General features: G+C 53.5%; 3 protein-coding genes and 1 pseudogene across 3 annotated transcripts; 2 read left to right on the top strand and 2 right to left on the bottom strand.

The window, feature by feature from the left end:
* Positions 1–245: 245 nt before the first annotated feature.
* Positions 246–3299, bottom strand: LOC147983747 (uncharacterized). Its single transcript, XM_087540851.1, has 2 exons — positions 3196–3299; positions 246–1455 (listed from the first exon to the last, which is right to left on the bottom strand). The coding sequence occupies exons 1-2, from the start codon at positions 3297–3299 to the stop codon at positions 246–248; spliced, it is 1314 nt and encodes a 437-aa protein (XP_087396977.1).
* A 4408-nt stretch (positions 3300–7707) lies between these two features.
* On the bottom strand, positions 7708–11188 carry LOC147983746 (uncharacterized; annotated as a pseudogene).
* Positions 11189–16350: 5162 nt separating this feature from the next.
* Positions 16351–19377, top strand: LOC125535588 (uncharacterized). The gene is made up of 2 exons (XM_048698657.2): positions 16351–16806; positions 16877–19377. The coding sequence occupies exon 2, from the start codon at positions 17126–17128 to the stop codon at positions 18272–18274; it is 1149 nt and encodes a 382-aa protein (XP_048554614.2). The 5' UTR covers positions 16351–16806; positions 16877–17125; the 3' UTR covers positions 18275–19377.
* A 1077-nt stretch (positions 19378–20454) lies between these two features.
* On the top strand, positions 20455–21791 carry LOC147983745 (uncharacterized). The gene has a single exon (XM_087543088.1). It carries the CDS (start codon positions 20455–20457, stop codon positions 21124–21126), a length of 672 nt encoding a protein of 223 aa, XP_087399214.1. The 3' UTR covers positions 21127–21791.
* Positions 21792–24545: the final 2754 nt, after the last annotated feature.

Below are 24545 nucleotides of genomic sequence, written 5' to 3'. Positions count from 1 at the left end.
TTAATTACTGGAAAACCGGGCGAAAACCTATACAAACCTACCACATGAGGACTACTCACAGAACAAGCAACCCCATAAGTGCATGATCAGCCCAACAACCCAACACATAACGACTACCAACCCCCACACAACAACATCACAAAGAACCATCCGACGAGAGTATCTCAGTCGAAGACCACGAGAACCACCAAGATCACGAAGACAAGCCACGCCATAAGGACAATCAAAAGACTGAAGACCATTCATCAAGCAGCTGCAGACGCCTTTCTTGTGGCGCCACTCTTCTTTCTTTGGTTTCTGAGAGCCTCCTCCACAATCACCTTGCCAGATCCAGGGCTAGCCGCCTCTAAACGTTTGAGCAAGCTGTGAATCTCTAACTCGAAGAGAATCTCATTGACCTTGTCACGCACAGACATCACGTGCCCAACGGTCACGTGTGAGTTGGTGACCGGAACGTCGGAACCTCCGCCGTCCACAAAGGCGAGCGACTGGCTGGACTCCAAAGGGTCAGGCGCCAACATACCGACCGCCTCAACATCATCAACCACAGAAACCACTGAGACGACAACATCGTCCACAGGAACCACTGACACAATTGCCACAGGCACCTCCACTTGCTCATGTGACAGAGGCGAAACATGCCCCTCACACAAGGTCACTAATGAGTCCACCTCCAAGCGCTCCACAGACAAAGGCAAAACAGGGCTAAGACATAGCTCCTGTAGGTCGGGCATGATCTGTAGAACCGGAGACTCGAGCACGGCGCTGGGCTCGCCCTCAATGGTAGGCAGTACAGGAGACAAGGTTGATAGTGACGATGCGTTGTCCCCAGCACGAGGAGAGAAACATCCATATAGCTCTTGGCTTCCTTCCTCCGTGGTGGCAACACCGGCCACACCAGGAGGGCATGACATCAGACTGGTTGACAACATAGCTGGCCCTAAGGAGAGCTTGTCCAGAGCAGCCTCCGCCCTCTCCAGAAAGCTCTCAACCCGCGTCATCCAACCCTGCAACTGCGCGATTTGATCAGCCAGAGCAGACTGCACATCAGGCTGGGTGGCCGAGCCACCGGTAGCAGAGACGACAGACGCCCAAGACCGATGATGAAACGCCTTGGATGGTAGCGTGGATTTCATCGGACTCTCACATGAAGCTGTAGCATGACGATGCACGATACCCAGAATTGGTTGCACAGCAAGGCATGACAACGAGCTTAGAGGACGCCATGGATTGCGACATCCACGTACACAGTGACCGTTCTCCAGGCAACGGGAGCACCGAAACGGATCTCTACACTCCGCCGCACGGTGCCCACGAACAAGGCATCTGCAGCACCGGCCATGCATCCAGGCAGGGATGGGACGAGGAGCCATTGTCGGGGCTGGCAACATTGGGCTACGCGGACCACGCCGAGGCAACACCTCTTTCCATCCCCCACACGCCTCTGTCACATATCTATTTTGGGTCGCGTACGACCGATGCTATGCTAGTGGATGAGGCCGGAGCAGGTGGCACAAGTCAAACGGTGTAGTGTCACATGAAGAGCTTTAGATTTTTCTATAAGCGGGGGATCGATCCGGCGTGGAAGTGTTAAACGAATGTACTGTGGGTGCTTACCGCAAGGTGAGATCATGCTGCCATCATAAATCAGCCGTTTTCTTGTACACATATATCTCTTGCGGCCGCGTAGTCAGCAGGACTAGAAAGATTGACCTCAAGACGTACGTACGCTTTCAGCTAGATGTTGTCTTTTTCTTTTTGAACAAGACAAAGGCGCACAAGGCGCCTAACATTCATTAATTTATCTGCAGTTTACATGGGTAATGACACATCCCTGATTAGTACTCCCTTCGTTTTTATTTAGTTCGCATATTAGTTTTGGTTAAAGTCAAGCTTTACAAACTTTGACCAAGTTTATATACAAAAATATTAAGATATACAATAACAAATCAACAACATTAGATTTATTATTAAATGTACTTTCACATCGTATAGATTTATTATGATAAATATCTATATTGTTTTCTATAAACTTGGTCAAACTTTACGAAGTTTGACTTCAATCAACTCTAATATGTAGAGTAAATAAAAACGGAGGGAGTAATATCTGCAATGATCTGGATGAGGGGACATTGCCATTTTTTATGCTGAACATTACGATTTACGAGGGAATGCCTCATGGGATGTCGTCGTCTCGTCGAAACGAAACCCATGCCGAATTGCCGATAGTATACTGTATCAGATGTGCATGTCGTCGTCTCGATCGCTGCCACTGCACATAGTTTAGTCGATGGGTAGAGTCAGTCAGTCAGCTTGCGAGCGATGCCGATTTCCATGGCGTATTTTTCAGCGCTGACAAACTGGCCGAATCCGTCAACCTTGCTCAGCTTTCGCGCAGCGATCGATCTGTTGGGACGAGTATAATACTACTATGGATCACTACGTGCTCTCTGTCCCTGTGTGCTTCCCCGTGCTGCAATGTTGTCTGTGTGCCGGATTCAGAAACCAATGGTTTACAGAGACCTGGTGCCATTGGAAAACCTGCAAGATGATTTGCCGTGAAAAGCTACATGAGCGTCTTTGTGGAAGGGAAATGTATCGTTAACTGCTGCTGTGCCGTCGGTGCGTTGGATCGATCGGTCGGTCCACCGCAACGGTGGCCACCTGTAACGCCCCGAGACCGATGTGCCACGTGTCCTCCGCTTATTCGCTGTTGTTGCCATGTCATTACTTGCGTGTCATGCATTGCATATCATGTCATTATGTCCATTTTATTTGCATATATGTTCGTCTCATGCATCCGAGCATTTTCCCCGTTGTCCGTTTTGCATTCCGGCGCTCCTATCTCCTCCGGCGGTCATTTCTGCTTTTCTTTCGTGTGTGGGGATTAAACATTTCCGGATTGGACCGAGACTTGTCAAGCGTCCTTGGTTTACTACCGGTAGACCGCCTGTCAAGTTTCGTGTCATTTGGACTTCGTTTCATACTCCAACGGTTAACCGAGGGACCGAGAAGGCCTCGTGTGTGTTGCAGCCCAACACCCCTCCATTTTGGCCCAAAACCCACCTAAACCTCCTCCATCATCTTGGTCGTTCGATCACGATCGCGTGGCCGAAAACCTCACCTCATTTGGACTCTCCTAGCTCCCTCTACCTATAAATATGTGTCTCCCTCCGAAAATCCCGCAGTCCAAACCCAAGATCCAACTCCCGCACGCCGCCGGACATGTCCGTCCCGCCGCTGGACTTGTCCGCCGCCGCCGCCACGTCGCTCCGGCCAATGCCAGGCCACCACGTCATCGCCGCCGCCCCCGCGCCCAACCGGAGCCCGCCACCTGTCCAGCGCACCGCCTCCCACCGCACCGGCCCGCGGAGCCAATCGCGGGCCCGCCCGGCCCGGATCCGCCGCGCCGCCCTCCCGACCGAGCCGCGCCGTCCGCCCGTCGTCTTCTTTGCGCCCGATCGCCGGAGTTGCTCCGCGCCACCGGACCTCCGCCGCCGCGCCGCTGCTTCTCCGCCGCCGCGCCTTCCTCCGCCGCCACCGCGCAACGCCGCGCCGCCCGAGCTCGCCGACCGACGTCGTCCGCCGCGGCACGCCGCCCGGCCACCGCCTCCGTTCGCCGGCGTCGACCGCCGCCGTCTCCCGCCACCGCATCGCCGGCGCAAGCGCCGCCCCGCCGCCGTCCTTTCTCGCCCTCGCCTCGCCGAAGCTCGAAGTCCGGCCGGATCCGGGGAGTGGGATAAGATCCACCACTCCCCCGAACCAAACGGCCCCTCCCGATCCGGATCTCGCCATCCCGCTTCGTCCAGTCCCGTTGACTTTCTCCGGAGGTATAAATTTCCATGTTTCATGTGCCCATCTTCATCGCATCGTAACTTTGCATCCATAGCTCCGATTCATACATATAGCATATCAAATGTTTATCTCAGAGAGTACATCATTTCACCTCGTTGCATCATTTTCATCTCAGAGAGTACATCATTTCATATCAAATGCTGTTAGAAGAGTGCTACTTGAGATAATTGTCAGATCTGCTGCTCCATTTAGATATTTATCATTTTTGCCATGATTATTGTGTGCATGATATGCCCATGAGCTCTACATATGTTTTGTTAAGGGTTTTGCCATCTTTCCAGAGGTGCAACCCATGTATTTTTGTGATATGTGTGGTGACTAGCACGAGCTTGCAAAGTGAGGCACTTGGTAGTGCTGATTTCAGGGACTTAGCAATTCCACTAAGTCCTTGATCTGTTTTTCTCATGATGCCATATGTTCATATTGTTTCCTAGTGATCCGTGCCTCTTTTGAGGATGATCAGTAAGGATGTTTTGTTAATCTTGTAGTGCTCTATCCATCCATGTCTTTGTTTGTAATTATGGAGCACCCTAGCTTGAGTCAATCGAGCTCTACTTTTGCTATTTCGTGAATCTGGGCAGATTGTCTACTTGTTAGCGATTTTGCCGATGATGTTGTGGTTGATCCGTGCATGCTATGTTATTGTTCTTACCATGTATAGATTGCATTTTGTGTATTCTTGATGGGTGTATGCTTAGATTGTCATGCCTTGCTCTGTAGTGAGTGCATCGAGCTCGTTAACATGCTTACTTGATATCTGTTTCAGCATGCTCCAGTTTTCACTAAGTCTGAGAACTGATTATGTTTTTGCCATGTTCACATGCTTGCAATTGTATTTTCTGATCCCTTTTGGCTCAAGGTCACTAATGAACTTTTGTTAAGCTCTTTGAGTAGCTCCATGCCATGCCTTACTTTACCATGTTCAGGTCCTGTAGCATGTAGTTTTGTTGCTCCGAAGAGTGCTACCTGATCTGAAATTCCAGACAAGTGTTAATTTCACTAAGTATGAAATCTGTTTACCATATGCATTTTTGCCATGCTTGTTTGAACCTGTTAATGGATGAATTGGCCGTAGCTCAGTGCTAGACTTTTGTTAAGCATCATGAATGGATTCCTGCCATGTAATTTTTTTTCATGTTTGAGTGCTGTAGCATGTTCATCTTGTTGCATTTAGTTGGCTACTTGCTGTAAATCGCAGACCGGTGTCATATTTGAATTGCTTGTCATTTCCAAACCGTAACTCCGATTCCAGTGTTCTTTATATCGTTTTCAAGCGATTTCATCTCACCTTTCCAGTGGCACACTTGGATTTCCAAGTTGAGGCCAGGTTCATGCATTCCTTTGCAAATCATGCATTTGCATTGCATCCCGCATCCCGCATATCATACCATGTTCATGTGTGGTTTGTTTACTATGTTGTGTGCTTGTTTTCGGTGTTTGCTTCTTCGGCTTGGTTCCGTTAACGTCGTGTTTGTGAGGACCCGTTCGACTACGTCCGTTTGTCTTCTTCATGGACTCGTTCTTCTTCCTTGCGGGATTTCAGGCAAGATGACCATACCCTTGAAATCACTTCTATCTTTACTTGCTAGATGCTCGCTCTTTTGCTACGCCTATGCTGCGATACCTACCACTTGCTTATTATGTCTCCCATATTGTTGAACCAAGCCTCTAACCCACCTTGTCCTAGCAAACCGTTGTTTGGCTATGTTACCGCTTTGCTCAGCCCCTCTTATAGCGTTGTTAGTTGCAGGTGAAGATTGAAGTTTGTTCCTGTTTGGAACATGGAGATGTTGTTCCTTATTGGAACATGTTTACTTGTTGGGATATCACAATATATCTTATTTAATTAATGCATCTATATACTTGGTAAAGGATGGAAGGCTCGGCCTTATGCCTGGTGTTTTGTTCCACTCTTGCCGCCCTAGTTTCCGTCATATCGGTGTTATGTTCCCGGATTTTGCGTTCCTTACGCGGTTGGGTAATAATGGGAACCCCTTGACAGTTCGCCTTAAGTAAAGCTCTTCCAGCAATGCCCAACATTGGTTTTACCATTTGCCACCTAGCCTTTCTTTTCCCTTGGGAGTCGCGCTCCTGAGGGTCATCATTATTTTACCCCCCCCGGGACAGTGCTCCTCTAAGTGTTGGTCCAACTGAGCGATGTCCGAGGCTACCAGGGGCAACTCTGGGCTGGCTTACCCGACGTCTTGCTCATCCGGTGTGCCCTGAGAACGAGATATGTGTAGCTCCTATCGGGATTTGTCGGCACATCTGGGTGGTGTTGCTGGTTTAGTTTTACCCTGTCGAAATGTCTTGTAGAACCGGGATACCGAGTCTGATCGGAATGTCTCAGGAGGAGGTCTATTCCTTCGTTGACCGTGAGAGCTTGTGATGGGCTAAGTTGGGACACCCCTGCAGGGATTGAACTTTCGAAAGGCGTGCCCGCGGTTATGGGCAGATGGGAATTTGTTAATGTCCGGTTGTAGATAACTTGAACCTTAACTTAAGTAAAATGAGTCAACTGCGTGTGTAACCGTGATGGTCTCTTTCCGGCGGAGTCCGGGAAGTGAACACGGTGTTGGAGTTATGCTTGACGTAGGTTGTTTTAGGATCACTTCTTGATCATACTTTTATCGACCGTGCTTTGCCTTCTCTTCTCGCTCTCATTTGCGTATGTTAGCCACCATATATGCTAGTCGCTTGCTGCAGCTCCACCTCATACCTTTACCTTACCCATAAGCTTAAATAGTCTTGATCGCGAGGGTGTGAGATTGCTGAGTCCCCATGGCTCACAGATACTTCCAAAACTAGCTTGCAGGTGCTGATGAGTCCGTGCAGATGACGCAACCAAGTTCAAGGAGGAGCTCGATGAAGATCTTGTCGCTTTGTGCTGTTCCGTTCTAGTTGATCAGTAGTGGAGCCCAGTTGGGGTCGATCGGGGACCATGTCGCAGTTGGGGTTCTTCTTTTATTTTGGTTCCGTAGTCGGACCTTGATTGTATTTGGATGTTGTAATGCTTTATTCATGTAATTGTGTTAAGTGGCGAGTGTAAGCCAACTATGTATCTCTTTCCCTTATGTGTTACATGGGTTGTGTGAAGATTATCTCACTTGCGACATTGCTTTCAATGCGGTTATGCCTCTAAGTCGTGCTTCGACACGTGGGAGATATAACCGCATCGAGGGCGTTACACCACCGGAGCCGGCGGCGTGGAAGATCTGCCTGCCGCGCGGTGCGTGTGCGGTTGGTCGTGTTCGTTTGGAACACACATTTCGACCCGTGCTCGGGGTCAGCGGACGGGTACGTCAATGGTCGTCGTCGAGGAGGGATCACGACATCACGTAATTGTCGCCTACAATCCATGCTGCCCCCCTTGCCTGCCTCCGTGACAGCGAGAGCATCCAAATACTACTGACTACGATCGTGTACAAATCAGTACTGAAAGAATATGTTCTCACCTCGTCGGCAAAAAGAGCCCTGAAGGCGACAGTAAGGCCAACTCCAGCGCGCAACCCCAAAAAGACGTTCATTTTACCCTGTTTTCGTCCGTTTGGTGTGGTAATGGGATGTCATGTTCGTTTGAGGCCGTTGCCGTGCTGGTGCGCTCAACGTGCGGCCGTACCCCATATCATGTTCAGGATGGACGTGATTGAGAAAAACAAAAAAAAATGCCGAAAAAATGAAATAAGCGCAAAGATAAAACATAATTAAACTTCAAGGCCCTAGAACGGCCATGTTCCATAGTTCAACATTAAACATAAATTACATAAAATAAAAAAGCAAAATAAAGCGTCGCACGCGCGCTGCTATCGTGCCCCTCGCCCGCGCGCTGCTACCGTGCCCGTCGCCGCCTCCTCACGCGCCGCCGTTGCCATCGTCGTCGCCAGTGAGGTTGATGTACGGCGGCGGCGTCCAGAGGTGGGCCGGTCCCTGGAAGGCAGGAGGCTCCTGGAAGGTGGGAGGCGCTTGCACCACCTCCCCCCGTGGCCACGGCTCGTGCTCCGGAGACCGTGGCGGCGTGGGGCACCAGTTCACGGCCCCCACGGCGTCAGCCATGTCGCCGGCCGTGCACGACCAGCTCCACCGCTGGCCCACCAGGTCCGGGTGGAACGCGGCGACGGGCTGCTCCTCAAGCACCTCCTCCCTCACCTCCTCCTTGGCCTCAACCATCTCCAGCTCGGGGAAGGCGACGTCGCCGGCGGCAGAGAGGGCCATCATGGTCTTCAGGCCCTCCCACTGGCGCTCATCGTGCGTGTTCATGGAATCTTCCATGAGATGTTGCACGAGCCTGGCCTCCTCCTCCTCTGTCATGCGAGGAGGTAGTGGTGGCGACGAAGAGGGCGAAGGCAACGGCGTGGGCGTGAGGTCGCGCACCTGGGGAGCAGGCGCTCCACGCTCTGGACGTGGCCGTCTCGGGCCCGAGGAGCTACCGGCGAAGTAGGATGTGCGCCTAGTGTCATACTCGTCCCAAAACCAGGTGTCCCAAAGACCGGAGTCGACGACGTACGTAGGGTCGTAGTAGAGGTCGTCAGGCAGGAGGCGGCGGCGGCGTTCGATCTCCTCGCGGCGGGCACGGCCGCTCGTCGGGACCGGCGGGATCGGCACCCGATCGACGGACAGGTGCCAGTTATTGGGTAGGTGGACGTCTCTCCAGGGGAGCGGCGTCCTGGTCTTTCAATAACGACGACACACGTCGACGTGGATGTAGTGCCAGTCGCGCTCGCCGGCGGCCGTAGGGGCGATGGCGAATGCGAGTGGCGCGGGGGTCCAACGTGGGAGGACGCGGGCTCAACTTTGGCGCGGCGGCGGTCCGAGGATGAACCAGCCTCGTGGTCGTGCGCCCCTTGCGGCCGAAACTCCACCGCACCATGGCTGCAGGCAGCCGGTGATCTTGAGGAAGGGGAAGGGGAGTGCTAGGATTTGGGTGTCGGGTTTCGAGGAGACAGCGGGCGAATGGAGTGGGAGCGTGGACCGCGACCGGTCCACGGCTTCCCATTTAAGAAGGACGCCTATCGTGCGTCTGGGCGGATGACAGATGGGGCCGGCCGCGCGTGCGCATTTGTGTTGGGCGGTGGGAGGTAGGTGGCCGCCTGCCACACGGCCCCGAAGCTAGGGCTGGACCAAAAGCTCGTAGCTCGCGAGCTTAATGAGCGCTCGATAGTTCGGCTCGTTAAACTCATAGTTCACTTCGTAATGAACAGAGTCAATCATTGATTTCTGCTCGTTAAGCTTAACGAGCTTAACGAGAGAGCTAACGAGTTTAATGAGTAGCTTGTTAAGCTCATTAGTAACAACACAACGTATATTTCCATTTTACGTGATAAACTTTTGCAGCAACTCAGCCTATCTATTCAATCTAATCGACATATAAGGCAACAAACTACTACATTTTTTTTATAATCACCATATTTCATCTTGAAAACCACACCTACACATTCATCATGTATATCGTAACACGTTATAATCTGTTAACGAGCGCTCGTGAGCGCTCACGAGCTTAACGAGCGAAGCCGAGCAGGGTTTTCTGCTCGTTAATCCTAACAAGCTTAACGAGCCGAGCCTTAACGAGTACGAGCTTAACGAGCCGAGCTGCTCGTTAGTCCACCCCTACCCGAAGCGTATGAGCGGCGCGTCCGTTTGCTGTCCGCCCGGACCCAATTCAGGCGCATGTTTGCGCTCGAAATGGGTCGGCCCGGACACAAAACGGACCAGATGGGTTCAAACCGTCGTACGCTGGGCCATGGGGTCTGTCTGTTTTGCCTCAAACAGACAAGGCCGGAAGGGATTGGGTCGCGCGCTGGAGTTGGCCTAAGAAAGTGTGTCGTCTGCTGTTTGCACAGAAACAAGGAACAACTGTCGAGGAGATCGAGCGATCGATCGCGCGAGCACTAACTAAACAAATATGGTTCAACGGTCTGTCATTTTCGGTCAGTCATCAGCGATTGAAAGATGTTCGCAATTCCAAGGATCACTTGCGATCGAAGCAGAATCTCCACTGGAGAAGGGGAATAAGGCCATCTCCAGCCGCGCCCCGAGGAAGGCCTTCCTAGGTGATTTTTTTGCGCCGGCGCCAAAAATACGGTTCAGTCGCATCCCCAGGAGCCCGATTTTCGCCAGCCTGGACCGAAAACAGCGCCGGCGGACCCAGGCCGAACCCGGCGTGCGGAGGCGCCCGGGGGCGCCGGGGCGAACTGTTTTGGCGCGAAACAGCCACGGGCCCGCCGCGTCAACGACACGGCGCCTCGTCTTCCCCCAACGGCCTCGGTTCCCGCGGGGAATCAATGGCAAGGCTGCCGCCGGTCAGCCTTACCATTGATTCCTCACGGGCGGCGCGTCACGGGACGACGCGCCGACGCCTCCCCTCCCTCGCATGCGTACACACGGGTGCGGCGCGGCTATATAGCCGGTGGCCTGCACTCGCCTGTGCCCACACCAGCCCCACCCCTCGCCGCCGCCCAGCTCCTCCCTCTACCTCTCTACCTCTCCCGAGCCCGTCGCCATGGCGGAACGCTACCCCAGAGACGAGGCGGCGGCCAATGGCTTCGGCCGCCGTTCGCTCCATGAACAGGAGTCCTGGCTCCTGTTCCAGGCGAACATCCCGGTGCCGCCGGACATGCGTGCCGGGCCGACGGGGTGGAGGCTCAGCGCCAGGGGAGTGCCCATTCCCCCGTTGCCCGACGCCGTGGCGAAGCCGAAGTACTTCGCCGAGGAAGTCGAGGTCGTGCGCGCCTCCCTCACCGACGCCCAACTCTCCCTCCCTCAGTACGCCGCCGACAACCACGCGGCTTGGGCGGCGTATTTCGAGCGCCGCCAGCAGCAGTGCTTGGCGTCCACCAACGGCGCGCCGGTGGTCGGCGGCCGGCAGAACAGCTAGGGGCGCCACCTGTGGTGGGGCATCCCCGGCCGCACACTCGAGGGCATGCTGATGTTACCTCGAGGGCGGCAACGACCCGCCATTGGCGTACCCGGCGAGGGCGGCCGCCCCGGCGCAGCACCGACGCGCCGGGCCATGGGCACCAAGGAGGTTCGGGTCCTCCTCCTCTTCTTCCTACTCCCGATCTTCATCGCACTCCTCCGGCACTCCGGCCCTGCTCGGCGTCAAGGCCGAGCCCGCGGCGGAGACGTCGCTCGGCCGGCGCACTCGCAGCGCCGGCATCGTCATCAACGAGGGCGGCCGGCGCGCCTACTCGTCGGCTCCTCCTCCGCGCTTCTCAACCCAAAGACGGAGCCGGGGCGAGCCGGGGTTCGCACCGGTGAAGAAGGAGCCGGCTGCGCCGGTGACGACGGAGCTCGACGACGACGACGCGGCCCTGAAATGGGCGCGCAGGGACTCCATAGCGATGGAGAAGGAGTGCCGAAATTTATCGTGTTTGACCGAATTTTATCGTGTTTAAGCCGAACTTCGCCGAACTTCTTTTATTTTAAAACGTGCCTGGGGCGGCCCTGGGACCGGCGGCTGGGGATCAACTCGCTCCAGGCCTAATTTTTGCGCCGGCTCACCTCTAGGCGACAATTTTAGGCGCCCCGTGAGGAGCCAACGGCTGGAGATGCCCTAATAAAACGGAGGAGAGGAATCACAAATCCAGGCCTATCACCCGGCGATCGACCAGCCGACGATAGGGCCATCTCTTGTAGATCTTCCTCCGAGTAAACTAAACTGCTAATCAGACTACGCCAGTGACGCTAATAACAACAATTGCTCCATCTTTTAAATTAATCAGTCGATGTTGGCTTCAGTACTTGGCGCGTGCTGCTCGTAGCATCAGAGTGAGTGAGCGAGCAAGCAGCATTTCAAGTTCAGTGTCTAGCTAGCGGCAAGCAGTGAGATCCTTGAGATCCCGGCGAGAGCGACGGCGAACCCACCGCACCGCCACGCCGCGCGCGCCATTCCCGCGAGCTGTTGATCCGATTAAACCGGAGACCGGTGCACACGATTTCCTACTGCCCATTGGAGTAGTGTACGGATTCTCCTTTTCAAACAAAAGCTGTGACTGCTCATGTATTGCGTCCTTAATTTGGTTGTACCTGTTGACAACTTCAAGGTCGAGATGGGTACCGAGCTTTGTGGTCGTTTCTCCTCTCATGTTAGAGCCTGTTCGCTGTCGTCAGCTTCTGAGGGACTGGACAATGATGCGGTTATGACTCCGATGCTGTAGAAGATCATGCCTAACTTGCGGGAGTTGTGTGAGGGCCCGGTTCTGCCTCTGTTCATCGAACAACTAAAGGCGGAACCCCCCCCTCCCCCCCCCCTCCCCCCGCGCGGAGGTTTCGATTGTGGCTTTACCGGCGTCATGACCCCTAGAGTCTAGACAGATACCTGATGCCAAGGGGTGTGGTGATTCGGACGTTGCAGTCTCTGCCATTCCCTCGTCTGCGACCATCCTGCATGTGATGCCTGTGAGTGACATGACCATCGAGACAAGTGTGGTTGCACCTACTTCAAATCCAGATGCTCTCTTGACGAAAAAACTTCCTGACTTGCTCGCCACTGTGGAGGTCTCTAGACCTGATTTGGGCAGGTCGATTGCTTGCCTTCTGATAGGACGCCAATAAAAGGCAAACAAAAGAAGGTGAGAAAAGGCAAGAGTGGCGGCATAGGCAAAAGGCATCTATGCCTGCTTGATGGATGATCTACAGTCTCTTGGCCCGTCCTCTTAGATTGGGTCGTCATTGTGGGTTGGAAGGTGTTTGATGTCTTATGTTGAGGTGTTCTTCGGATTGTGGATGTTGTGTGTGTGATTGTAGGGTTTTATTGCCATGTGAGTAGTTAGTCCGTGCTCAGTTTGTATCGGTTGTCGTCTAGTTTTTCATTAATTAATTGATTAATTCTCTTCTTAATTAATCGATGAGGCAAAATTTTTGCCTCCATTTCGGAAAAAAACAAAAGCTGAGTGGTGCGACATTTAGCAGCCCGCCGACCGACAGCGCGCGCCAGTCGTAATCTCAGGAGCGGCTGCTGCTGGTTTGCTCGTACACCGTACTACAAGGAGCAAGACGGACGGACTCCGCTCGTCGTTTTGATCCGTACGGACGGTGGAGACGGGTTGGTGGGCAGCAACATTTGACTCTGCACCGCAGCTCCAGCTGATCACCGAGTAGCACCGACGGTCCGACGTGGTTAGCGAAAAGCTGCTTTGCGGCCGTTGCTATGCTGGCCTGACCTCCTTCGCGCGGAACGTGCTCCGCGCGCGCCAGCGGCTCGAGCAGTGCGCCACCGTCGCGCCGCGCGCGCGCTGTTGACGACCGGGGTTGGGTTGACTCCAGCTCGCCCGATGGCCCCGCGGGTAGCGGTGGAGACACCGAAACCGCGCGCGCGGGCGCGGCCTCGCCCTCCCCAGCGCACGCCGACACGCCCCGATGCCGATGCCGATGCCGACATGCAGGCTGGACTGACAAGCTTATGTCGTTGAAGGCTCATGCATGTATGTACTACTAATCCATAGCTTGCCACGGATTACACCTACGGACTCCCTCCCCACCAATCCCTGCACCCCCTGATTTTCGCTGTGGGGTCGTCCTCATCCCAACTTCCAAGCAGATAATGACACATCATTCCGTAACATCAGTCCCGTATGAATTTCCTGTAAGTGTTAGCATTGTTGCACTACTAATCCAGTACCCCACGTGCGCACACACACGCATCCAGTACTAAGCAGCACAGGCACCCATGATCCATCCACTACTCGCACACGAATCTGCAAAACCTAGTCGCCACTGTAAATGGACGGCTAATATATCATGGATGTACTGTAAAAGGTCTTAAAAATTCCCCCGCGTCGCTTCGCAGGGGCGGCTCGGCCGGAAACCTAGCCGCCACTTTCGCCGCCCCCTCCCTCCCCCAACCGCCGCGGGCGGCGGCGGGCACCTATTCCCTGCGCACGGAGGTGGTCTCTTGCGTGCTGTCCCGGTGGTGCGGACGCAGCTGGATTGACGCGGCGTCGTGCCCTGGCGGCACTCTGGCTTGTACGCATCTGACCCCTCCGGGAAAGGGAAACGAACAAGCACGTCCAGCAGATTCCTGACTGTGTAGGATAGGACAAACGATAGCTCAACCCCACGGCCGAAGTCAAAGACCGCTGCAACATGGCACTGTTTTGCATCGCGCTCGCAATGATGCCGCCGCGGCGGCGCTCCTTTCGTTCTCCTCACCATTTCAATGCGTCCGAAAAGAAGAACATGAGCAAGTGGATGAACATGCGTAGTTTAACTGCGGTGCACTTTGCATCACGGTGCGTGCAGAAGACAGACGTAAGTTTGAAATTTAAACACGAGCTAGCTTTGGACGGTGAGATGCAGTCAGCGGCATGCAGAAAACAAAGCTCTGGGAATTACTGTAGGCCCAGCAAGCGAGCATTGACCTATCAATCTAGGGTTTGGACTAAGGATCGATGGGGGTGTTGTCGTTCCCCGTGATGTCAAAGGGAATTACTGTAGGCGACAAGGAGATACTCCAAGAGCATCGTCAGATGGTTTATTATATGTTACTACCATACTACTGCTATTACCTGAAGGAATCCGTCCGTCGTGCATGGTGATGGTGGCATGGCATGTGATAGGAACCAACTGTTTAGTTTATTTCCACTATAATAATGGCCGCTTAGCTAATCTCAAACTCAACTGTGTCCTTGTCCTTGGACCTTAGCTAGACCAGTTCGTAGTTCGTAGTTCGTAGTATATCTATTCCTGGTCGTGTACGACCGATGCTATGCTAGTGGATGAGGCCGGAGCAGGTGGCACAAGTCAAACGGCGTAGTGTCACATGAAGAGCTTTAGATTTTTCTATAAGCGGGGGATCGATCTGGCGTGGAAGTGTTAAACAATTGTACGGTGGGTGCTTACCGCAAGGTGAGATCATGCTGCCATCATAAATCAGCCATTTTCTTGTAGCAGGACTGGAAAGATTGACCTCAAGATATACGTACGTACGTTCTCAGATAAATGTTCGCAGGACTGTTGAAATGTCGGAAATAAGATTGTTATTATGCCAATTAGCATAATTGAATTTACTGCATTTTCATGTATGGTGAAAAGTGCTGCTGACCGTCTACGTGATCGGTGCGCGATCAAACTGCTTTGTTATGCAGACTGCGTCCTGGATGCTTGACTGGGTTGTAAAGGTCATTTTTTCTCCCTGAAAGAAGAAGATCATTTGAACATGCGGCATAAACTTTCAAGCGCTTTTCAACTTTCCAGTGGACCCTGACCTAGGCAAAAGAACAGATCAAGATCTACCTATCCATGATCCATGATCCATGATCCATCCATACATAGTCCATCACCAATAGATTAGATTATTACCGAGTGTTTAGTGGAGGCAATCGAGTGCCGGCTGGACCCCATCGCCATCGGGGTGACACGGGAAGTCGTCGCTCGCGCGGGCACTCGATTAGGAGGGAATGCCTCATAGGATGTCGTCTCATCCTGATTAAACTAAAACCCATGCCGAATTGCCGATAGTATACTGTATCATATGTGCATGTCGTCGTCTCTCTCCTTTTTTTTTTTTGCGGGAAGCATGTCGTCGTCTCGATCGCTGACACTGGCCACTGCACGTAGTTTAGTCGATCGGTACAGTGAGTCAGGCAGCTTGCGAGCGATTTTCATGGCGCATTTTTCAGCGCTGACAAACTGGCTGAATCCGTCAACCTTGCTCAGCTTTTGCGCAGCGATCGATCTGATGGGACGAGTATAATAAGAGGGATGGATCACTACGTGCTCTCTGTCTCTGTGTGCTTCCCCGTATGCAGTGCTGAGTGCCATATTCAGAAACCAACGGTTTACAGAGAGGAGAGATAGCGATAGCATACTACTACGATCATGTACATATCAGTACTGAAAGAATATGTTACCTCGTCGGCGAAAAGAGCCCGCGGGGAAGGCCACGGTAAGGAAGTGTGTCGTCGGTTGTCTGAACAAAAAACAAGGAATAGATCTCGAGGAGATCGATCGGTCGATCGCTCGAGCACTAACTAAAGATGGTTCAACGGTCCGCCATTTTCGGTCTGTCATCATCCATGAAAATATATTCGTAATTCCATTCCCTCGCGGTGAAGGAAGGGTCAATTCCGATGGAAGCAGAATCTCCACTGCAGAAGGGGGATAAAACAGAGGAGAGAAATCACAAATCCGGGACTAAAAGGCACCCGGCGACGAGCCGACGGCACGGCGATCTCTTGTAGATCTTCCTCCGAGCAAACTAAACTGCTGATCAGACTGCACTGATGACGGCAGCCAATGATAATAACAGTAATTAATCTATCCTTTTCGTCGGCAAAAACAAAAGTAATCTATGTGTAATCAGTTGATGTTGGCTTCAGTGCTTGGCGTGTCCTGCTCGCAAAGCAAGCAGCATTTCAAGCTCGGTGTCTAGCCAGCGGCCAGCAGTGAGATCCCGGCGAGAGCGACAGCGAGCCCACGCCATTCCCGCGATTAAACCGGGGGACGGGTGGATGAAATGGACAGGTAAACCTGCTTTCCTTTCCTTTTATGGTGGTGAGTGCCTGCCGGATTGGACGCAGGATCAGGACGGAGGAGCAAACAGCCTCCCACTAATCACGCTGCTCTGTTCACGTCGTTGGAACAAAAAGAAAATCGCGCCGGTTGGTTCGTTCGTTCCTGCGTCCGTGCACTTGCTAGCGATTTCGCATTGGAGGGAGCGGTACGACTTCTTTCCTTTCCAACAGCTGTGTGGTGCGTGCGACATGTGCAGCCCGCCGACCGACGGCGCGCACCAGTCCCAGTCGGAATCTCAGGAGCGGCCGCTGCCTGCTGGTTTGCAGGTAGTACCGTAGTACAAGGAGGATCGCCGCTTTGATCCGTACGGACGGTGGAGACGGGTTGGTGAGCAGCAGCATGTGGCATGGCGGAAGAAAATGGTCGCATGCTTCGGAGCGAACGACCCTGTCTATCGTATGACATGTGTATTCGTGAACCTTCAAGCGGCGAGTGTATCTGGTAATTCATCCTTACCATTAATGTAATTACTTTCCAACAGAAATTGATCCCCTTTCATATTATTTGGCAGCCCGCCGCCGGTGCTGGCTTAGTCGCCTCGGCTGCTCCATCAAATGCCACCCATGTCCGGCGAGCTCGCAGTTGAACGACCCTCACATCCCTGGTACGGCGAGGGGAAGATGAGAAGCAGGAGCCAGCAGAGAGCGAACCCATCAGCGGTAGCGTATCCATCACCTTCCCGATGCTCACACGCTCGAACTACAACGAGTGGGCGTTGATCATGGAGTGCAACCTCCATGCGGCGAGCCTCTAGGCTCCCATGGAGGACGACCTGGTCGAGAGAAAGGAGGACAGGAAAGCCGTGGCGGCCCTCATGCGCGCCACGCCGCCGGAGATGCGCGGCATGCTCGCGGCAAAGGCAAGCGCCAAGGAGGAGTGGGAAGCCATCCGTACCCAGCGCCTCGGCAACAACCGCGTGCGCGAGGCGAACGCGCAAAAGCTGCGGGCGGACTTCGAGAACATCGCCTTCAAGGAGGGCGAGCTCGTCGACGACTTCGCCATGCGGATCTCCAGCGTTGCGTCACAACTCCGAGCGCTTGGTGACACCATGGACGATGCGAGAGTCGTGCGGAAATTTCTCCGCGTTGTGCCACCTCGCTTCGCTCAGGTAGCGGTCTCCATCGAGACCTTGCTTGACCTGAGTGAGCTCTCCATCGAGAAGCTCATGGGCCGGTTGTGGGTGGTCGAGGACCGCCTTGACGACGGCCGCGAGAGCTTCGGCGGCGGACAACTCCTATTCTCAAAGAAGTGGGAGGCGAGGCAGCATCAAGGACGTGGTGGCGGTGCCCAGAGCAGCGGAGGCGGCACCGGCAGAGGCGGCGGTCGCACCCAGGGCGGAGCCGGACGAGGTGCCGGCAACGACGACCGGGACAAGTGTCGATATTGCAACATCAAGGGCCACTGGGCCCGTGAGTGCCGCAAGAGGATGGCTGACGAGGATGCCGCGGCCGCGGCAAACCTCGTCGAGGCTGAAGAGGACGGTGGGCCAGCAATGATGATGGCTTGCGTCGAGACCATGCAGGAGGGCGCAGCGCCTCCGACGACCATGGTCCCGACAAGTATCGAAGCCGTGCAGGAGGGCGCAACACCTCCGGCGACCACGGTGCCGGCAACCGTTAAGTCCGTGCGGGAGGCATGGAGCTCTTCAAGTAATCCCCTCCCGACATCGGTAGCGCTCTCCCCGACAACAATGTTCTCGGGGAGACTACGATTGGGAGGAGATGAAGACCCGGGTGTGGGGGAGCCACGCCCCGGCAACCACGTCCCCTGCAACGCTGGTCAAGCCCGTGCAAGTTGGCACGACAAAGGCGTACCCGACATCCTCGGGACCCGACAAGCCCGTGTCAGGAGGCACGGCAATGACGCATCTAGTGGGCCACGTCCCGACCATGATGCTGGCAACCAGTGAGCCCGTGCAAGAGGCACGACACTCTAAGGTCGGCCCCACCCCGACAACCACGTTCTCGGGGTTCTGCAAGCCCGTGTGGGCGACACGGCACTCTTCGACAAGCCTCAACTAGGAGGCAATGAAGAGACGGTCATGGGGCGGCAAGGTCTCGACCGAGACTATGGCGACCATTAAGTCCATGAAGGAGGCACAACGCTCTATGGTTGGCCACGCCGCAACCCAGACGCGCTCGGGGTCCATCGAGTCCGTGCGGGAGGCACGACTCACAACTATTAGGGGAGACCCGACAAGCAAGTTTGATGGGAAGAGCGACAAGGAATCCACTACCTTGGGAGAAGCCACACCGGGTAGTGCGATGTCCGACAAGTCATCCCCGGGAAGGGAGTTCCCGGGTATCATGACGTCTGACACGTCGACCCAGGAAGGGAGTTCCTCGGCAGTGTGATGTCAGGAACTACGACTCCAGCAACACTGACGCCTACGAGCGAGGTGGTTTGTGGGCAGTTCATGTTCCTGCCAACAGCGCGGTCAGACTTGTTCGATGCCGACAACAACGTTGGCACTCCATAGAGGTTCCGACGCCTAGGGGGATATTCTCGGCGAGCCTACGGGACGATCGCAGCACTGCGAGATCAAAAAGGACGAGTACGGCGTACGGGCTACTCAAACTACGAGAAGACAGACATCCCAAAGAAGACACTTGGTCGCGTTTGGTTCCAGGAACCACGCGGGAAGATCGGGATCATGGAAACAAGCTCCTTCGACAAGGTTGGGGAGGAGATTGTTGGGTCAACCTGGTCTTCGGATGGTCTTCAGCATGCATGTAGCAGCACAGCTTGCATGCAACGGCAGTAGTAGTTATTACTTAGCTATGAAGTGATAGAAGGTAGTAGTAGCTGCATGTCGGCAATAGTAATTTCCTGAGCAGTACAGGAGGAGTGGCTTAGTAGCTAAGCTTTACAGCGTAAGTCATGATGTCATTTAGGCACTGGACGTCAGCACATGCGTTCTATAGTCGGTTTGTAATCCCCTATAAAAGGAGCACTACTCTATCGATGTAAGATCATTCCACTCCGATCAATTCAAGTAGTATCTTTTCTCAAGTGTAGCTCCATCGGTGCATGCTTCACTAGTCTGTGTGTGCGTACTAGCCTAGAGAGCCTGAGCGTACCATCACTTTGCTCTTTCACCGGTCATCTATCAGTATACTCGAGTGCTAGCGAGTAGTTCTGGCCTAACACTCAATGGGTGCGACGCAGAAGGAGACGCCGGGGCGGAGAATGGCAGGGATGGAGGAGTTGATGGGGATGGTGCCAGCGGTTGGACATGATCTGCCTGCTGTTCGCGCTTCGGCGCTTGTGCTAGCACTGCTGGACGGAAGAGAAAGAGAGTGGAGAGAGAGGCCAGAGGTGGACGAAAGGAGATGTGCTTTGAGATTCGTTTTTCCAGGTGTTATCATCGCGAGAGGGTCTCACGACGCAGAACGTGCGACCTGGGTCGCATAAGATTCTTTTTTTCTGGCGGGGCATGGCAACGCACAATCAAGCCCACCACTCACTCCGCACCGCAGCTCCAACTGACCATTCACGGATTGGAGTAGCAGCGACGGTCCGACGTGGTTAGCGCAAAGCGGGGCATGGCCGCATGGATGGGTCAGCTGCTTTGCGGCCGTTGCTATGCTGGCACGACCTCCTCGGGTGGAACGTGCGCCGCGCGCGCGAGCAGAGCGCGCACGCACGCACGCCACCGTCTGGCGACGATGGGCGCACGCGGCCGCGGCACATAGGTTCGCGCGCGCTGTGGACAACCGGGCTTGGGTTGACTCCAGGTCGACAACGGTGGAGTCCGACACCGGGACATGCCGAAACCGCCCGCGCCGGCGCGGCCCCGCCATCCCCCGCGCACGCCGACACCCCCGATGCCGATGCCGATGCGCCCACACGTTTTCCCGCGGGATCCCTGCGTCCACCACACCCGTCTTCGCCTATATACTGCTACCTCGCTCCTCCATTCCCACTCCCCAAGACCTCACCTTCCCTCACAAACCACAGAGCCGCACGCACACCATCCTCTTCCTCCTCCTCCTGCACCACACTCACACTAGCTGCACCTGCGCTGCACGCCGGCCTTCCAACTTCCAACGTGCTTCAGTTCTCACTGATCATCGTCAGCCTCGCCGTATGGATGCCATGTCGTGCCTGGGGCCGCCACCATCCACGTCGTTCCTCTCGCCCTACTACACCGACGCCGCCATCATGCAAGCGCTGCACTTCTCCTCCATGTCCATGCCCGAGCACGAGCACGCTTACTCCCCCGCAGTCTCCTCCCCGTCCTCCGCCTCGGCGCCCTCATCGTCGTCCCTCCTCCCGGACTTCCCCGGCGGTGGCAGCTGGTTCGCGTCCACGGCCTCCCCGCCGACGGGATCGCTCGCCTGCGACTCCATCGCGCCGTCCACACCCGTGGGCGCCGCGACGAACAAGAGGCGGGTGGGCCTGGGGCCCAACGCAGCGGTCGCCGGGCGGGTTGGGAAGCGTCGGGCGAGGCCGTCGAAGCGCGCGCCGACCACGTACATCAGCACCGACGCCGTCAATTTCCGACTCATGGTGCAGCACGTCACGGGCGCCCAGGCCGAGCCCACGGCAGACGGCGCATTCCTGCCCGCGTCGTTCGACACGTCCTCCGCCTCGGCGCTGCTGGACGGCCTCCCTTTCGACGGCGCGCTCGGGGACGCGCTGCGGCTGCCGTCGGACGTCGACGCGGAGGCGCTCCATCGCCACCACCACCAGCAGCAGCACGCGTGCTACCCGACGCTGGACTCGTGGAGCGTCATGTGCGAGAGCAGTCAGCTATAACTTCGCCTAGACGACAGAAGAACACCAACACAAACTCAACATCACACCATTATCTCAGACAAGACTAGCTAGGACTAAAGTAAGCATTGCACGACGAATCAGGGACTGTCTGGATGGTTACCAAAGGTGCACCTTGCCAATATTTTGGTCATGACTAAAACATTGGCCTTTGTTTGGATGAAGGGCTTCCTTACCAACTCTGGTAATTTTTTCTAGTCAAAGTTGTCCAATCCATCGGCAAGCAAAACCTCAACCAAAAATTTGGCAATTGGGCAGTCCTAGGCACAAAACAAAGAGACCTTAGGGCACGGATAATGCCAAAAACAGATCCATGCACTCTCCAAACCTCTCTGGCAACAGGACAGAGGAAAAAGAACAATGTTGTAGAGATTCAATTCGATCACAAAAGGAGGAAGAGAGATTTTCAATTTTTCTTACCATTTTTTTCCTCTTCACGTCACCCCTCTAGTTATGTCGATGGGTGATCTCGATATCAGTGATCAGAGGGCTCACATCTTAGAGAATCGGCAAGGCGTCGAACACATCGAATCTTTAGATATGGAGGCTTTGCTTATCCAGGTTCAGGCCAGTGAGAAGGTGTAATACCCTATGTCATGCGTGTGTTCTTGCTGAAATGTATGTGCATGTTATAAGATTGTTCCTCCCTTCTTGGCTCCGGTTCCTCCTTTATACTCTATCAGGGGAAATCACACGAGCCACTCATTTTTTTCCCAAACCGATCTCCTGACCTACATGCGCAAATGATGCGCGCATCAGGCAGGGTTTGGTAGCGTAATCCTGTAGTGACGTGTTGTTGGACATCTACCTGCCCTGCTGACAAGGGAGGGGTGCCGCACAGAAGCGCGGCCAGAGTTAAAGAGGGCATTCTCCTATCACATCATGACAATTAACAAGAAACATCCCACAACGTACAGGACATGTGCGCCCGCGCGTGCCTCTTTGTCACCGACATTGCCTACAACATAAGCTACTCTAGAGACGGCAGGCCTCCCCTTTGTGTACCATTGACCATGAGGCTCCAAGGACACCCCTGCTAGACCAGAACACTGGCCAACGGGTCTTCCCGAGAAGGCGTGCAATCCTGCGGGAGCGCCTGAGCGCAACCCTCGGGGTCTGTCGCGTCCCTGCAATGCCTATGTATAGGACGCTATTGTCCTTCAAATACACAAGGTTTAGTTGTAGTCTTTTCGAAGTAAGAGTATTGACCCTGCGTGGAGCACAAGAATTGAACTTTATCACTTGTTGTGATTAGATTATAGTGCGTGAAACTTGGTTGCGATCCCAAGCAAAGCGAAAAACCAAAGTTTAAAATATTTGGTGGTTCTTGCGAACACCAAAATAAAGAGCAAGAGTAAAATAAAAGAGCGCGAGATGTAAGTAACGATTGTTGGAATCGATAGGACTAAAGTGCTCTTAGAGAGTCCGGATTTCCCACTAGTATGTGTCTAACAGGACCGATGCCTATGCATATTTTAATTTAAATTTCTAAGCAACTTAATATGTTTTTATAAGTGGGTGAAGCCAAGTACAGATAAGTGCATACATGCATCAGCCCGTTATCCTATACGCCACTATCATTCATCCTCACTCCGGTTACCGAATGTTAATTAAAGTTTTCCCCTGAACGCAGCTAAGGCGGTCTACGTTTATCCCCTATTGCAATGACCCGGGAAGGACAGACATAAGCACTGCCACTACCAACCTCTGCATCCCATCTTCACACCAATAGTAATCACCTTCCATCCAAAGGAGGTATATGTTGGATGGTCGACTTCACCGAACATCAAGAAGATCATTGACATCAACATATAAAGAGGATATCAAATCCTATTATCATTCAATTGTAAACATACTCAAAGGCGTAAACATCGCGCGGTGAATCATCATGTACCTGGCGATAACGTCTCAGCAATACAAAAGTGAATCCACATCGACAAATGTACGTATTGCAAAGAGATGGAGATGGTATGGTGATGACAAATATGGGTGGTGATGATGTCCTCTTGATGCAGTGATGCGACGATGGAGTCCTTGAATCGATCCCCCCTCCAGAATCCTTCTAGGATCTAGGGTTCTTCGTTTTGGTGGTGGATAGGAGTCTCTGATCTCCGATTCGTCCACACGGTGGGTGAACTAGTTGACTGAGCGGAGGCGGCGGCAGGCGGTACGACCAATGGTATGAGTGTTGTCTTGTGCTTAGGATGCTCCTGGGTGATCCATTTCTTCTCCCAGATACTCCCTCCGGTCCTTTTTAGTCTGTATATAAGTTTTGTCCTAAGTCAGAGTATTTCAACTTTGACCAAACTTATAGAAAAAAGGTATCAAGATTCACAATGCCAAATCAATACTGTTAGATTCATCATGAAAGGAAGTTTCATAGTGTATATATTTGGTGTTGTAGATATCAAATTTTTTAATATAAATTTGATCAGACTTTGCAAAATTTGACTTGACATAAATCTAATATGTGGAGTAAAAAGGACCGGAGGGAGTATTTTATTCTTTTATGACAATGTTATATCACATTAGTTGGCGTGATTCTACCATCATAAATTTTCTTTCTTTTCTTAAATTCCAACACACTTCCGTACGTGACAACCTGGCCAAAACATATAAAAGGGCTGCACGGACGCGGTAAAATACGAATAATCCTATGGATAGAAAACAAAATAAGAGATGTAAAGCATCACAAAAATTGGACTCATCAACTTCCCAAACTTAGAAGTTTTCTCGTGCCCAAGCATATGTCGTAGCTTATAAGAATGAGATCGTCTTGTTCATTAGGTGGGGATAAAATAAATGCATGAGTCCATCACTTGAGTCGTAGCTTATAAGAACGAAATTTGGAACTATTAGCATGTACCTTGAGTCGGCAGGCGTGATCCTGGATCGAGCGTGGATGAGGAACGGGGACGTAGTTGGGATCTGCGAGGAACTTCTTCCTGGTGGTGGGGGGGGGGGGGGGGGGGGGCGACGGTGATGCGAGCTCCTATGGAGGACTTCCCGCGTGCCTGGGTTTCTCCTGTTGTGATCTCTCTGACGTCTCATGGATAATGAAGCTGCGAAAGCCACAATGATCCATAGTGGTTGGGGTGATCTTGACAAAGTCAAGATGATCATCAATGATGACAAGCTTTATCGATTCGATGGGGATTTCTTTGAGCTCATGGTTCACCTCCTCTTCCTCCACCTCTTCCTCATCGAGGGTCACCTCCTCTGGTTCCTCCCACGACAAAGAATCGTCGCTCTTCTTGTTTTGCACCCTCTCACTCTTTGAGCCACAAGGGGAATTGTGGCCTTCGAGTTCACGGTCCTCCTCCTCATTGGAAGAGGTTTGCCTCTCATCCCATGAATGTGCCATGGCTTCCCTACACATAAAATTTGGGAAGGTCTAATGA

Source organism: Triticum urartu, chromosome 2A (assembly GCF_056163025.1).
Source record: "Triticum urartu cultivar PI428250 chromosome 2A, HENAU_Tu73, whole genome shotgun sequence".
Lineage (NCBI taxonomy): Eukaryota > Viridiplantae > Streptophyta > Magnoliopsida > Poales > Poaceae > Triticum > Triticum urartu.
The sequence above is the reverse complement of the archived record's forward strand: the minus strand, read 5'-3'. Positions and strand labels throughout refer to the sequence as shown.